Here is a 14,878-nt window from a genome sequence, read left to right on the forward strand (position 1 = left end):
TCATTATGGTATATATATATATATATATATATATATATATATATATATATATATATATATATATATATATATATATATATATATATACATACATACACATATATATATATATATGCGTGTGTGTTTATTTAAAAAAACTGGATGTCTTCAGTAGTGCATACATACTCTATAGATTGGTCACCAGAACACAGAATATAATGATGGACATGTTTTCATGTGAGAAACAGTAGGCCAAAACATGGCACTACTATCAAAGAATTATCTCAACTTTCAGGTTTTGTAGATTCCTTCATTTGCAGGTTACCAGCAAGTTCAAGAAAAAAAAGTTAGACATATCTTTCATGCTAAAGGAATTTAAAAAAAAAGCCTGGGATAGAACAGAAATTGATTTCCCCTGTAGCCATGATGATAAATCTAGGGAGTTGTAAGAGATGAAGTATGCCTAACATTAATGTGTATATTCTCTAGAAACAGCCTTGGACAGGATTTTAAATTGTGGTATAATCCCTTTAGCACTGCGATATTTATCCTCTCATAAAAGAAAAAAGTCAAAGGCTGACCTGAGGGACTTTTTTGTATTATTATCACCACACTATACCAAGTCATGAAACGCATTTATTTTTGCTTTTGGCATGTTATTTTATGTTCATTTTTTATGCATTTATGTTTTCCACATTTTTTATTGACATGACTTCTGAGAAATATAATCAGTTCTATTTTCCCATATTCATCCATTGAACCACAAACATTATTTTTTGGTTTAATTTAAGTTCTGGAAAACTGGCAGTGGTCTGCCATTGCTTTAAATTTCAATAAATACGGTCATAGATATCAAGCAAAAAGTTAAAAAGAATACATATCCCTTAAAACAGCAGGCCTGATTTAATAAAGCTCTCCAAGATTGAAGAGGATAGACTTTCATGGAGGAACCTGGGTGATCCAGAAAAGTTATAATTAATTTCTTAAAATAATTTGCTAACATTTGGCAAATGTTTTCAATCCTTGACCAAATCTATTCCAGGTTTTTTGGGTCACTCAGTTTCTCTGACCCAGTTTTTTTTGGGATCACCCACTATCACCTGTGATAGTCTACATTCTCCTGTCTTGGAGAGCTTTGATAAATCAGGCCCAGTGTGTAGGATTAGGGGTAAAAGGTGCTCTTTAGGTACTTCTTATAAAAGAAGTATAGAGACGTTAGGAGGCGCTCTCTTGGCGTAAGATCCCAGGCAATACCTCACCGCAGGAAAGCGGGCACACTCTATTTCCTCTGGTGGCTGTGCTCACGGTAGCACGTCTGCCCGTCTTTTACCTTGTTGGAGACTTCTTAGTTTAATTTCAGCAGTTGCAGTCAGGTCTGGGTCCGCATACAAGATACCCATGGCCTTGAAAAAAGTATCCACAGAGGATAGGGCTGGGTTCCCTTGTGGCAAGTTAAAGGCCCATGTCTTGGAATCTCCGTGGAGAAGGGATATGACCAGGCCAACTCTCTGTATCTCCGTGCCTCATGAGATTGGTCGCAGCTGGAAATACAATTTACAGGACTGCATGAAATTCTCAAACTGGCAGCTTTCACCATAAAACGTCTATGGAAGGGGGACCTTGGGTTCAACAGGAGTGGCAGCTGGCACAACAGGAGCGAAGTTTTGCCTCTGGCCTTCTTGCATAGTTACTCACTGTGCCAGTTGATTACCGGCACCGGTCAGTAGCCTGACCTGCTCCTGTAAATCCTCCATGAAGGGATTCCTTCTCTTATTATGTTTTTGGCCTGTTATAATGTAGGGCCGGGATCTATACCGGTATTCCCCAGACACCAATCCCCCAATCTATGCCGCAGTCTTCGCCTATAGCAGCCCCTGCTCAGCCTCGGGAGACTGGTTGCATCTCCCAGCACTCCGCCCCCCCCCCCTAATGTCAGGAAATCCAAAAAACAAGCCGAGGTCAAACACACAGGAAACCAGTCCATCTAGCAAAGTACAAAGGGCAAAGGCAAAAACAGAGTCAGAGTCACAAGCAGAGGTCGGAGAGAAAACTCACAAAACAATCCAACACAGGTAAGCCCAGCAGACGGAATAACAGGCACCTCTGACTGGGAGCAGAGAGACTATAAAGCCCCAGCAGCCAATGACAGCATGGGATTGGATAGGAACCACTCTGCTAATCAGCTGGACACAACTCAATTCCCTTCAGCTGTGCAGCCTCAGTGCAGAGGATGCTGAGGGATAACCTACAGGGATGTTGCAACCTACAGGGCACTGATCCCACAACCCAGTGCTACCGCAAGCGCAGCCGCCGGAGGGAATAGGCTGCGCACGCCCTTCTGTAGTGATTTATCGCCTGGGACCTTACGCTCAGAGAGCCCCTCCTAAGAAAAGAATCATATTCTGGCCAGGCTTTCCTTGATTTTTATACAAAACAGAGCAGCAACAAGCATACAAAATGATTATAACATTTTGAGAAGCCAGAATTCTTTATATATTTATAATTGGTAACAGTCAGTGATGTAAAAAATAATGAAAGTAAGCATTAACATAGCAGCCAGCGAACTAACATTTTCAGAACCATGCTAAGCAATTGCCACCTACATATTTTTCTATAAACCAGTTTGTTTTATCTTTTAGCATCAGCCAACAGACAGCAAATAAAATCACTAGCACTGCAAAGTACATTGAAAAATGAAAAGCCAACATTTCAGAGGCACTTTCGGAGTCTCTTTCTCAAGGCAACATAGTCAGCCCCGGGACCCTGCACTTGCAATAAAGCAAGAATCCTGCACTTTGTAATGCTGGTGACTGTCTTCATTATGTGTTTTACACAGTACCATCCATGGTTGTCACTTCAAGCACCCTTCATTTTTACAAGGTCTCTTTGCTGTAAGGACATATCACGGAAACTGATCACCCAACAAACATGCACGTTTTAACTGTAACAACTTTTATTTTCTTGTTACTGGTTTACTGGTAAAGCTGACCATACACTATATATAGGAATTTATTGAATAAATTGTTTTCCCCTTTTTACAAAGCTAAATTGGCAACTACTGACAAAAATTATGGTATCACTATTCTTGGAGAATGTTCAGATACTAAAGAGGGGAAAATTATAGAATCACTCAAAAATACCACGTAGTACTTTGTTGCACCTTCTTTTTATGACAGCTTGAATTCTTTGAAGAATGGGCTTCTCTAATTAAAAACAGTTATCTTCATCAATCACCATCTGCCTTTCTTATATAGCAGTTGACAGATAAGCTTTGCAGGAAAGAGTCTTGTCATGGACCACTTTTTTCAAAATTTTCAGTCAGATTGCTGACCATGTCAAGGAGTTGATATGCTTTTCCTGAAGAAGTTTTAAGCACTTTGCTCCATGGTAAGATCCATTAACATCCTGAAAAATTACTTCATTATTATGAAACCTACTTTCGAATAATGAAATAAGAAAGATATAAAAAAACAATTGTGCATTCACTGTACAGGTAATGATTGCAATCAGATTAGTCCTTTACCTGATATATAACTAATGCAAAAAGTAATGAAAAAAAAAGCACAGAACTGTCAGCTTTTTCAAGGACCTAGTACACATAAATATACTGACTGCAAACTTTGCCCTCTTCTAACCATTCTAAATGTTTTTCTGATCTGAAGTAATCATCTGGTTAAATGTCTACAAACATGACACAGGCATGTAAAATATACTGCCCTTCCAATTGGTGACAATTGGGTGAACAACAGGACAGATGTAAACCTTACTCTCAATCTTAATTTTTCTAATACTTCTGATCTGATCATTTTATCAATGGTGAATGGACTGGATGTGAAACTTCAACACACACTGAAGATATGTTTTCCCACCATTTTTGTGACCCATCTTGTACCTTGTAAACTCTGGAATTTACCATGAACTCATGCCTAAATATCCCTAATCATGAAGTGTATGGTTTAAATATATACTCGAATGAATGTTTGCTAGCAATGAAAGACTTTAGTTGCATGTATGACGTAAAGAGAATGATCCTTTAAAAAGGCAGGGGAAAGACAAAACAGAAAATGAAAAGAGGGCACTTAATGGGAATGGAATTCTTTCATGGTTGCATGGTTGCTGAATTTTTTTACCAGTATTTTTCTCACCTTTTCTGTGAGGTGGTTTGATTCACTGGGCCTGACTTATTAAAGCTCTTTGAGGTTGGAGAGGATACACTTTCATCAGTGATGCTGGGTGATCCAGCAAACCTGTAATGCATCAGGTCCAGGATTGGAAACATTTGCTAAAAAATAGTAAATGAGATTGAAGAAATCCATTCCAAATTTGCTTGATCACCCTGTTTTGTTTTGTGTGAGGAAGGGACTGTGGGAAAGTTTTAAAGTCAGTGGATGAGAAGAGACAGCAATAGCAGCAGCAAAGATGTTCTCTGTCAACTTGCAAATAAAACTTCTAAAATGGAATAAATAAGCATAAAAAACATTAGTGCTTTCATTTTTTTTTTGTTATTTATTTTCTAAAACAATGTATTTGTTATTTAGTTTATTTTTTATTACAAAGACAGGTGAAGAAATTACATTTTTTTACTCTTCATATTAAATTATTTTTCTTAAAAAATACAAGAATAAAAATATTTATATGAACAGTTATTTACAATCTCCATTTGTACATAATATATAAATAAAAGATTTTATACACAAAATTGAATTTGGAAGTATGTGTGTCTTAATATATCTTAGTAGAGTTAGCATCTAACTTTTAGTTACTGTTAATAATATTGAATAGAATAACCCCCTATGAACTTTACTTGGAAGCTGGCATTACCAAATAATGTTCAAACCAATGAATTAGGGGTATTTTTGAAATAAAGCTGACACTTTTTCGATTTAAAAGAACAATGAGTAAAAAGTAGGGTTGGAATTGTATTTGGATACATACTGTACACAATAGATTGCAATGAAATAAAAAAAAAAAAGAACAAAAATGCTATAAACACCAGTGGCATTATCATCCATCTACAATTTAGTGTAGGTACCCTAAAATGAATTACATATAATTGAAGATGATATTATAATCACTTGAATGAATGATGTAGTATCAGGATGTACCTAAAAAATACATGAAGGGGTATGATTCTGTTAATGGAAGGGTCAACAGAATACAGTAGTGATCCACGATTCTGTTCAGAAATATATTACAGCTATGTGTATATGTGTAAAGGAACATTGGTTAGTTTAAAGCAGGCTTATATTTAACTTCACATGTCTAAATTTTTACACTTCTGACATATTACAATATGCAGCAACTGTATAATTTTCAAGAAATTTTTTTTTTTCATAATTAAAAAAGTAGCCACTCAGGTAGACTTTTGTATGAGTCTGCAGTAAAAATGAACATGTCCACACTCCCCACACTTAATACGGGGAAAACCTGAAACTTTTTCTTGGACACTGAGAAAAAGGCAGTGGCAGGGTCCATTCTGCCACAAACCTAAAAAACTGCATTGCAGGCACTATTAATTGCATGATTTTATCAACTATTGATCATTATCTTAACCCAGAAAATAGATGGTGAACCTGATGACGATTCCTGACTAGATATGACCTTCTGAGAAAAAAGAAAGACAAGGGCATTTTACCAGGTAAATATTAAAAGGGGTCTTTAAAATCATACAATTTCCAACTAAAAGTCACAGTTTTAAATGAACTTTTGGGTGAAAATTGTGTGAATCGTGAGACAAAAACATTTATAAATAGCCACCTTAGAAGCAATAATTTTCTGCAAATATTACATTTCGCAATAATTCTCTTAGGAAAATACATTTGTTGCCTGGTCAATTTAACATACTAATGGAAAAAAGAAATAGGCATCTTAGGCATGATATTCAAATATGAAGTTATGGCAAGACCAAACTTATCATTATGTTTCTTTATACTTGAGAGTTAGTAAGGGACACATTTCCGGAAATGTAACCACTCTGTATTCTTGTGGACATATATTTCAGTCAGAGGTTTTAAATGATCTAGACTTCTGTGAATGGATTAGCTTGTCCTAAATATGTTTGTTTGGATGCATTATTTTAAATGTTAAACCAATGCAAAGCATGGGAATCAACAATTGAGCTGTATTAGTAACATATGCAATCGTTAAATTGAAATCATGGGCAAAATAAAAAAATGACATATGGTGCAGTTTGTCACAAAGCACTAAACAACTTTTTTCCTCCCTGTAATATATTACCTGCTGAGCCACCAAGGAGATATGTTTTTTTTTCACCTCTTTTAATGGGAGTAACAATGCTGTTTATTGTACAGCAAATTTGGGCAGCAGAGCTGTCATCCTGTGGACAAGGTAGTCTTAGATGGAGATGAGCAGCACATTTTCATGGCAATTATTCTGCAGCGGAAAGTATGTTGTTTTGAAAAAGTTAGTCAAGATTTAAGTAAGAGATAAAAACATGAAGCCAAAATCCAACTTTTACTGCATGTATCCATTACTTTTTAATCAGTTACAGCAAAAAATAATTTTTCTTTAGTTTAGCCATATGAATAAAAGCTGGCCTGTATATGGTTTGTCCTAACCCCTGTGACTGAAAATTCTGGGCACTGAACAAGGGTGAAGGATGAATATCAAATCTTCTGTATATCTAGCTGTAGTCTGTTAGTAAATTTTGCTTACATCACAAAGCAATCAGTAGAAACCTAGACATTTTGTTTCCTGTGAATTCATAAGTCCTGGCTTTTTTTTAAATCCTCAGCAAGGAAGTAGGGTCCTGTAGGGAGGAGGAGGAGCCAGATAAGTGGGCAATGACAGGGGAGTTTTCTTCTCCTCTCTCACTGACCCTGTAGACAGAATCTGCCTCTGCTCTGTCACCACACCCACAGATGCAAATGTCCAAGTTACAGAATATTTACAGTGATGTAAAGTTCTGTAAGTATTCCCATATAAGAAAAAATTACAATTTAAAATTGTTTCCTTTTTTCTTGCACATATAGTAGTATTGAAAATGTAATATGCATCTAATTTTCTTTTTTAAATGCAATGGTATAATAGTGTTTCTATTGAAAATACAAAACATCATAGGTTTAAGGCTGAAAATGCTTTTAAAAATCTGTCTTGGACATGTTGGGCCCTGTTATACTTCTCTTTCTCTTGTACTAAATAGACTAACCATGGTCATGCAGAATTTAGCAAAAAATAAAACAGAGATCAGCAGTGCAAAATGGATAAGACAGAAATTCTACCAAATATAAATGGTTTAGGCAAAGATAATTTTTTTACGAGCTATAGGTCAGTGAAACAGCAACATTATCTATTGTACTGTGCAAAACAGGAATACATATTGCATGAATTAGGATAAGTTTCAGTACCCATGACACTAGGACTGGGTCACTAAAAGAATGGAAAGCAAATACAAATTGGGAGAAAAGGGCTTAAAGCTGCTTGTAGTCTAATAAACCAGTAAAAGAGACAAGATACCTGATACACATTTTAATGTTTTTTTTTGAAAGCCACACTATTTGCTTTTATGAAGAGAAAACTTTTAGGAGACAAAAAGAAAAAAAAGAAAAGGTAGGAGATAAACTTTAAAAAGGTAGAACATTAAATCATCAACAGCAGGATTGGCAAGTAATAAAACCTTTATGGAGGATTTAGAAAAATGAAAACTGCTGTAATAATTCTTTTGATTGACTGTATTATATGTCTTTTTAATTTTGTCTAAAGTTCCACTTTAACTTTTAATATCATACTATATAATAGTATATGTATGTATAATAAACAACCAAAAACTATCATATACATCTTCTTTTGAAACTATAATACATCTAACCTAATTGTTTTGTAGTTGTTTAAAGATTTGTTTTATTTTCTTTTGTTTTTTATCAGTGGTTTACTCTTAACACAACCCATTGATGTATATCCCTTACACAAATACTGGCCTTATATTTTATGTATGTAGTAGAGCTAGACACTATATCAGATTTGGGGATGCTCACGTGAATTTGATAGCAATTTTCTTCTTTCTATATAAGAAGCATTCAAGTCAGTCATGTCAGCATTTCTGGCCAGGACACTTTAATACATATAGCAAAGCCAAAATGAGAAATGAGGGCCCAAGCTACTTACGTAGGTCTTTTACAATTTCAATATATTTATTCATGTTCTTATCTCACGGAGAACCAAGTAATATAGGTGAGTTATTACAAAATTATATATTTAAAATGAAAAATCGATGTGACATTAAATCTATAGCCTTTATTAAAAGCTACCTACTGAAAGGTGGTGCAAAATTGTTTATGTATCATAAAAAATTAGCAAAAACACATTAGCAAATGACATTAGCAAAAAAAATCCTAATGAACTAAGCATAATAATAACATAAATAACTAGGGTGTTTTAAAGTAAACTTGTGAAAGTGGTCAATGAATGCAAAGCTACCCCACAGGAACCATATATTGTAAAAAAGTTGTTTTGCAAGTATCACCTTTCTGGAAGTCAATATTTGTATATGGTCAATCATGCTTCCAGGTTCCCACTGCCCCAATGTTTAGTGCTTAGGTCTAGCATTATGATTTTGGTACAGAGAGATGCAATACCCCCCCCAATGTTCCCGCCTCAGTGAGGAGTGCGTAAGCTGATCAGGAAATCAAGTTTGATAGAAAAAATTACTTTTTCCACCAGTGGGGATGTGCTTGCAGATTAATTTGCTTTCTGTGACCATATGACAGATTTGCTTAAAGTAAATCTGTCCAATAGCAAAAGTATTAGACTAAAGTAAATGTTGAACTGTACACAATGTAAGGCGCTGCAGGATTTCTTTAGGTGTTAAAATACCCTTTTAATAGCCCGGCAACAGTCTTCTGAATGACTTATATTTCTCAGACATAGGCTATACCATAGCAGATTAAGATTTTAAGTGTGTCAACATTTGCAAAGGCATTTTAGGAAGCTCCACTGGCAATGGTACATGTTAGGATCTGCTACTTTAGGCTTGGTCTACATGGACATTTTTAAAAACGCATGTAAACATTCGTATTGCGTTTATATGCATTTCTTAGTGCTTATAAACGCTTAGTGCTTATAAACGCGGGAAAACGTCCCATTGAAGTCAATGAAAGCGTTTACCCGTGTTTTGGGGCGTTTTTCAGCATTAACCCAGCGTTTTAATTTTTTTAACGTTGCAAGCAACGTTTAAGATAAAGCTCATAAACGTGCCCAAGGAAACGTCCTGGTGTAGAATAGCCTATTGGAATGCATAGGAATTTCAAACATGGGTTTTAAAAGCCTCAGGGTAATTGCTGGGGAAAAGGTTGGTGTAGACTAAGCCTTACTGTTCTTACTATGTAGCACGTCTTGCTACTTTTTACGCAAAAAATAAATATATTTTCATTGTCTTTCATTTACTACATTGTTTAATGCCATCAACTATACCTTGTTAACATGCTAAGATATTGAAGTATTTGGCTTATTTTGGGATTAAGGGGACAAATCTTACAGCTCCTCTATAGCGGCACTACAGCTTGGTCATGAAGTATTGAAAAAAATATTTTCCCGAGACCATATGCAAATAATAAGATTTGTACACAAGATAAGACTAGCACATAATGATAGGGAATTTTGGCCTATTAAAGATTGGTTGGCTTATGCATGTGTCCTACTATTTGTACACTATTCGAACAGGTAAAATGTAGTAGAACTTTAAATCAGTCACATGCATAGATTCTGAAACTACATAGATTAATTACTACATTGTGTTTTAGTTTGATTTAATAACTTCCAGAAAACATTAACCTGACAATAAATACCTGACCTTGTCCTTTTCTAGAATTTATTTTATTTCATGATTTGATAAAGTTCTTTGAACTTGGAGTTGGATACCCATAGGAGTATAGATATTCCATCTTTATAAACTTATATAAACCCAACTTTCACCCTTACTTGTTAAACTGGCAATTTAAACCTAAAGACATTGACTTGAAAATATGACATCGGAGATCTAGTAATTGACAGAAAAATTAGGCAATGTGCTGCTTTCTAAATGTTGGTGAACCTGTTATTAGCCTCATAATCTATGACCAAAGGGTCAATGGAAGCCAAAACATGCTTACATTGGGATTTATTTGGTAAAGGGCTGGAATTGCTGCACAGGCACCACTTGTGCTTTAAACATAGTCAGTGGAAGTAATTGGAAATAATATTTAGCACCCTTGTATGTATGTCAGGATGGGACTTAATTACCATAAACAAACGGCACATGTAAATATCAAATAAACTGGGTTAAAGTGACAAAAACATAGAACATTCTGATTTTTGGCCAGCTCATTAAGCAAAAGAGAGTAATTATCAAAGGAAAAAACAAGTTAAGGCTGTAAATATCCTGAAGAAAATTGCTCCTTTACTACAGGACTTATTTAACTGATCCATTCAAAAAATGCTAAAGATTATATACATTTTTCCTTCAATGTAGGTGGGGGCGTCAATTGAGTACCAAAGACAAAGACACCCCAGTAGGTATTTGTAAACCAAAGCTATCCTTTTTAGAGTATATTTCTTGAATAGTCATACAATTTTACTAATAATGGTCCTTAAAGTATACCTGCCAGATTTATTTTCCTTAGTTCCATAGTAGTTCCATATATATAAAAGTATCAAATCATATATACAATTATCAAATTATATGAAAAGCAATTCTTGTTTACTTATGTCATCTGTACATGACTATTTTATACAAGAGAAGGAAAGTAGCAATCAAATAAGCATAGTGTCTCCTTCCTTGTCATAAGCAGAAGCTCTAGAGAGAAAAGATAATACTGCACTCTTGCATCCTTTGATGGTACTTTTCATCTTCGGGTATTTACATAGAAGTGCCTTTCAATAGTATATCCTTGCTAATCCAACAGTTTAACATAAAAATAAACATGCCAATTTCCAACTTTATAGAATGTAGTACAAATACAATAGCTAAACATACTTATTTTTTATTCCAGCGGGAATAGGAGTTTGTCTAACGTATAGGATATATAAAATAGATTACATATAAGACATAAAAGTTCCAGATCTCCTTAGGAACACAAAGGACTCTATTTAAAAATGTTTTCACACAATAAATCACACACAACTTTAGAATAGAATAGATAGAATCTTGTGTGAAAAACATTTAGAAATGGACCACACAATGTCCAGAAGGAAATAGTCTGTGTTGCTTATAGCCATCAATTAAATGTTCAGCTGTAATTTTTGTAGTACAAACTACAAAATGAAATAAATAATATGGACACAGAAAATTTCCTTTTAGGCACTTTTACACAGGGACTAAGAGCATGGATTGCAATATATATATATATATATATATATATATATATATATATATATATATATATATATATATCAATATTCTGGAAGTCATTCATCACATCAGGAATAGCCTGCTATTATAATTTGTAAAATGTAAAAAAAAATCCAGGCTACTTCAAAGGCACTTACATCACTGCTGAAAATTATTGTGTTGTTCATATGCCATCTGAAAAAGAGGCATCCCACAAAAACTGTTACAGTTACAAGAAATAGCGTTCATGTTGGGAAAATAAAATAAGGAAATATTCCTTTTTATTTTGTCCATACTTCAAATCTATAATTTGAAATCAGGTATATCATCAAAAATAAAATGTTAAATAGATTTTATTCAATAGGGAGGGACTGTTGCTTGGGTTCTGACTCCAAGTTAGCTTGAAAAATTCTCTGAGCTGCAGTATTTTTTTGTGATTTAGCAATACAGCATCCAGACAGTAGGTAAGCCATAAGTTGTCAGGAACTGAAAACTATAAAATACCATAAGGAATCTTAGTTGGTCTATACTACAAACTACTTACAGAGGCAAAAAGGAGAAACATAAACATAGCATTAACGTAAAGCAAAGATAAAGCTTGAAGTCTTTGCAGTCATGAGGTTATGCATACCTCCAAAGTATGATGGGAGATGAGAGATGGACATTAAAGGAGAGACAAAGAAGTAATGAGAATAAAACATTTTGCATTCCTTTTGGTATCTGTTTCTATACTGTGAGTGTATGTACTAAATTATACTTTTACCGAGGGAAAGTTTTTCATAGACATAAAATAATCCGCAAAAATTTAAATATGACTACAGAAGTATGGGAGCAGCCATTGTTAGCTTGTTTTAATGAGGCACGCTCCAGAGCTGCCATACTGCCTCATCTCATTATTTTTTAAAACCCTAAATTATATAAACAAAACATAAAGAATATGGAGTTTCTGCTTTATTCCTTCTTAAAAAAAATAGAAATTCCCAGAAGTTCCAAAGTCAGATTTGTAGGTAGGGAAGTCAGAATCAGAACTTAAAAAAAGCAGCTCCCATATATTTGTTCCCATAGGGTCAGTTTAAATTTGTATTCTTGGTGTGCTAAGAATATTTTAAACTGAAAGGCAAGGGGAGTATTGTAGTGAGATGTATTGGTTTTGCAATTCCTATAGGGTATGACCAAATTCCAATTGTTCATATATAAAATAAATAATTTGGAGGCAAATATTAAATAGCAGGTTCATTCCCCAGATATAATTTTCTTTTGTGTGTATGCATAAATGAACTACTATTCACAATTTTCCAAACACTCGTGGTTTAATTGTATAATACAAATTTTTAATGTCAACCCTGTTTTTGTTTATTTCTTTTTATAAGAAAATAAGACATAAAATATATATTGTACAAAAATTGACTGCTGCTTTTGGACATGATGTGATTTATGAAGATGAGCACCTGCATTAAATTGCACAGAAACATTGTTTCCTAATTTCCTATTTTTAGGAAATGATGTATCCTGATTAATTTTGCATTAGTGAAACTTGGTGTCATATAGTGTAATCGGTGTGAAATGAACATGAGTTGAAACAACTGAACATTATCATTATAAACCCTGTTTTTTTGATGGGATGAAACTCACTCATTTCAAACATACTAGTGCAAAAAATTGTGCAGTAATATTTTGCAACACTAGCTGAATGGAAAGTTTACCAAACCACCCAGTACTCAAACAGTGTCTGATAAATCTGGTTCATTTTAACTGTCACTTAGTGTCACTGATTTCATGGTAAAGCATTTAATGTATGTGCAACCATACAGAAGGTTGTCCTCTTCTTCCATTGTGTGTCTTTTCTCCTCCAGGACATTCACTTTTGTTGGAATACAAAAAAATATATGCACTCTGATGGTATCACTCATCAAAGTAGCTGAGGATTTATCCGAGTGCCCAAAATATTGCAGTAAAAGGCATCCAGCCACAAATACGTGGCATCATAATAACAAGTGGTATGACTTGTTTGTCTTCCTAAAATATTCCTCCATGGCAAGCAGATTGCAGACAAACATTGTAATCCTCTTTTAAAGAAAGGAACATTCTTCCAGTGATCTTCAGAAGACTTAACTCATTCAATGAGCATCAAGGATGTATCTACTGTTTGCTGACCAATGGTGTTGGAGTTTGCAGCAGCAAAGCCAGAAGTAGTAGAGATATTGGTTTAGGGCACCAATGGAATTTCAGTTTGTCCTTCAGAGGTATGGCTATGAATCAGTCTTAATGGACCCCAAAGGCTATACCACTGTGCATACTGTGTTAAGAGTTGTGTCAAATCTAACAGCTTTTGCCTCTGTGGGTTTTAAGTTTGTATCATACATTGGGTTTTCAAATGACGCTTGTCCATTGCTATTTTCATGACCAGCATATCCATTGTATTGCACTTTTGGTCTTGCTCTGAAAACAAAAAATAAGCATAAACAGACAATAAAAAAACCAGACGAGAACAAAACTATATTAAATGTAGGGTTTTGAGTAAGCAAGGGATGGGACCCATGTATTGTGGAAAGATTTTAACTGTGCTGCTAACATCTTGTCATCTCTTGATAAGAACACTGAAATTAAAATTACATTTAATCATAGTTTTATGGCGCTGAAGAAAAACAGAACAACATGATAAATACATAAAATGTTTTTTTTTTTCATTATTAAGATATGATGAACTGTATTTATTAGTCATTACACAGCTCAACAAAAAAACATTTTTCTCACTTGCCAAGGATTTTCAATATATTTAGTGTATTTCAGGTCTGATGAATCCATAAATGACATCAGTTTAATTGAATTGACTCTACTTCTTGTGATACAGGAATCAGAATAGACGATTTTACCAACAACAAATGGTAACGCTTATTGATTGATTGATCATTGATTATTGATTATCAATCTTTTTTTACATTTTTTACGTTTTCTTTTTTTACAGAAATATGAGTTCTTCTTTAAAGAAGTTGTTTAAACAACCCTAATGTATTTTGCTACATATGTGGTGAATATTCTCAGCAAAAACAGAGAAGAAATATTACAGAGTTTGTCAAACAACATATCTTGCATATTTTGGTGTTAAATTGGGGGACCAAGATAAGTATTGGGCTCCCCATATGGTATGCAAAACTTGTTTAGAGTGTAGAGTGTCTATGTTAGTGGAAATGAAAAGTTTGAAATTTGGTGTACCTATGGTATGGCAAGAGCCCAAAAATCTTCATGATTGTTATTTTTGTGCTGTGAATATAGAAGGTTTTAATTGTTACCAAAAAAAAAAAAAGTGGGAGTACCCTGATTTGGAATCAGCAAGACGACCTGTGCCGCATGGTGCTGATGTTTCCATACCAGTGTTCATTACACTCCCCGATATTCCTGTATCCGACATGGAGGATATACAGGGTTTGAAGTGTAATCCACGAGCTAGCAGTGGAAGTGATGATAAAGGAAGTGTTTCATCAAACCAGCAGTTCTCCTAAGAAGAGCTCAATAATTTAATACGTGACCTAAGTCTGTCAAAACAAGCATCTGAACTTTTAGCATCCAGGCTAAAAG

At 34.4% G+C, this 14,878-nt stretch overlaps 1 protein-coding gene across 1 annotated transcript in view; it reads right to left on the reverse strand.

Annotated features, from left to right (window-relative positions):
* Nucleotides 1-4,322: 4,322 nt before the first annotated feature.
* CSMD1 (CUB and Sushi multiple domains 1) overlaps nucleotides 4,323-14,878 on the reverse strand; it is an 819,458-nt gene continuing 808,902 nt past the window's right edge. The window contains exon 70 of the mRNA XM_072408428.1: nucleotides 4,323-13,741. Coding sequence (XP_072264529.1) covers nucleotides 13,582-13,741 — 160 coding nt within the window. The 3' untranslated portion in view covers nucleotides 4,323-13,581. The remainder of the gene's footprint in view (nucleotides 13,742-14,878) is intronic.

This window comes from Pyxicephalus adspersus, chromosome 4, assembly GCF_032062135.1.
Source record: "Pyxicephalus adspersus chromosome 4, UCB_Pads_2.0, whole genome shotgun sequence".
NCBI classification, from domain to species: domain Eukaryota; kingdom Metazoa; phylum Chordata; class Amphibia; order Anura; family Pyxicephalidae; genus Pyxicephalus; species Pyxicephalus adspersus.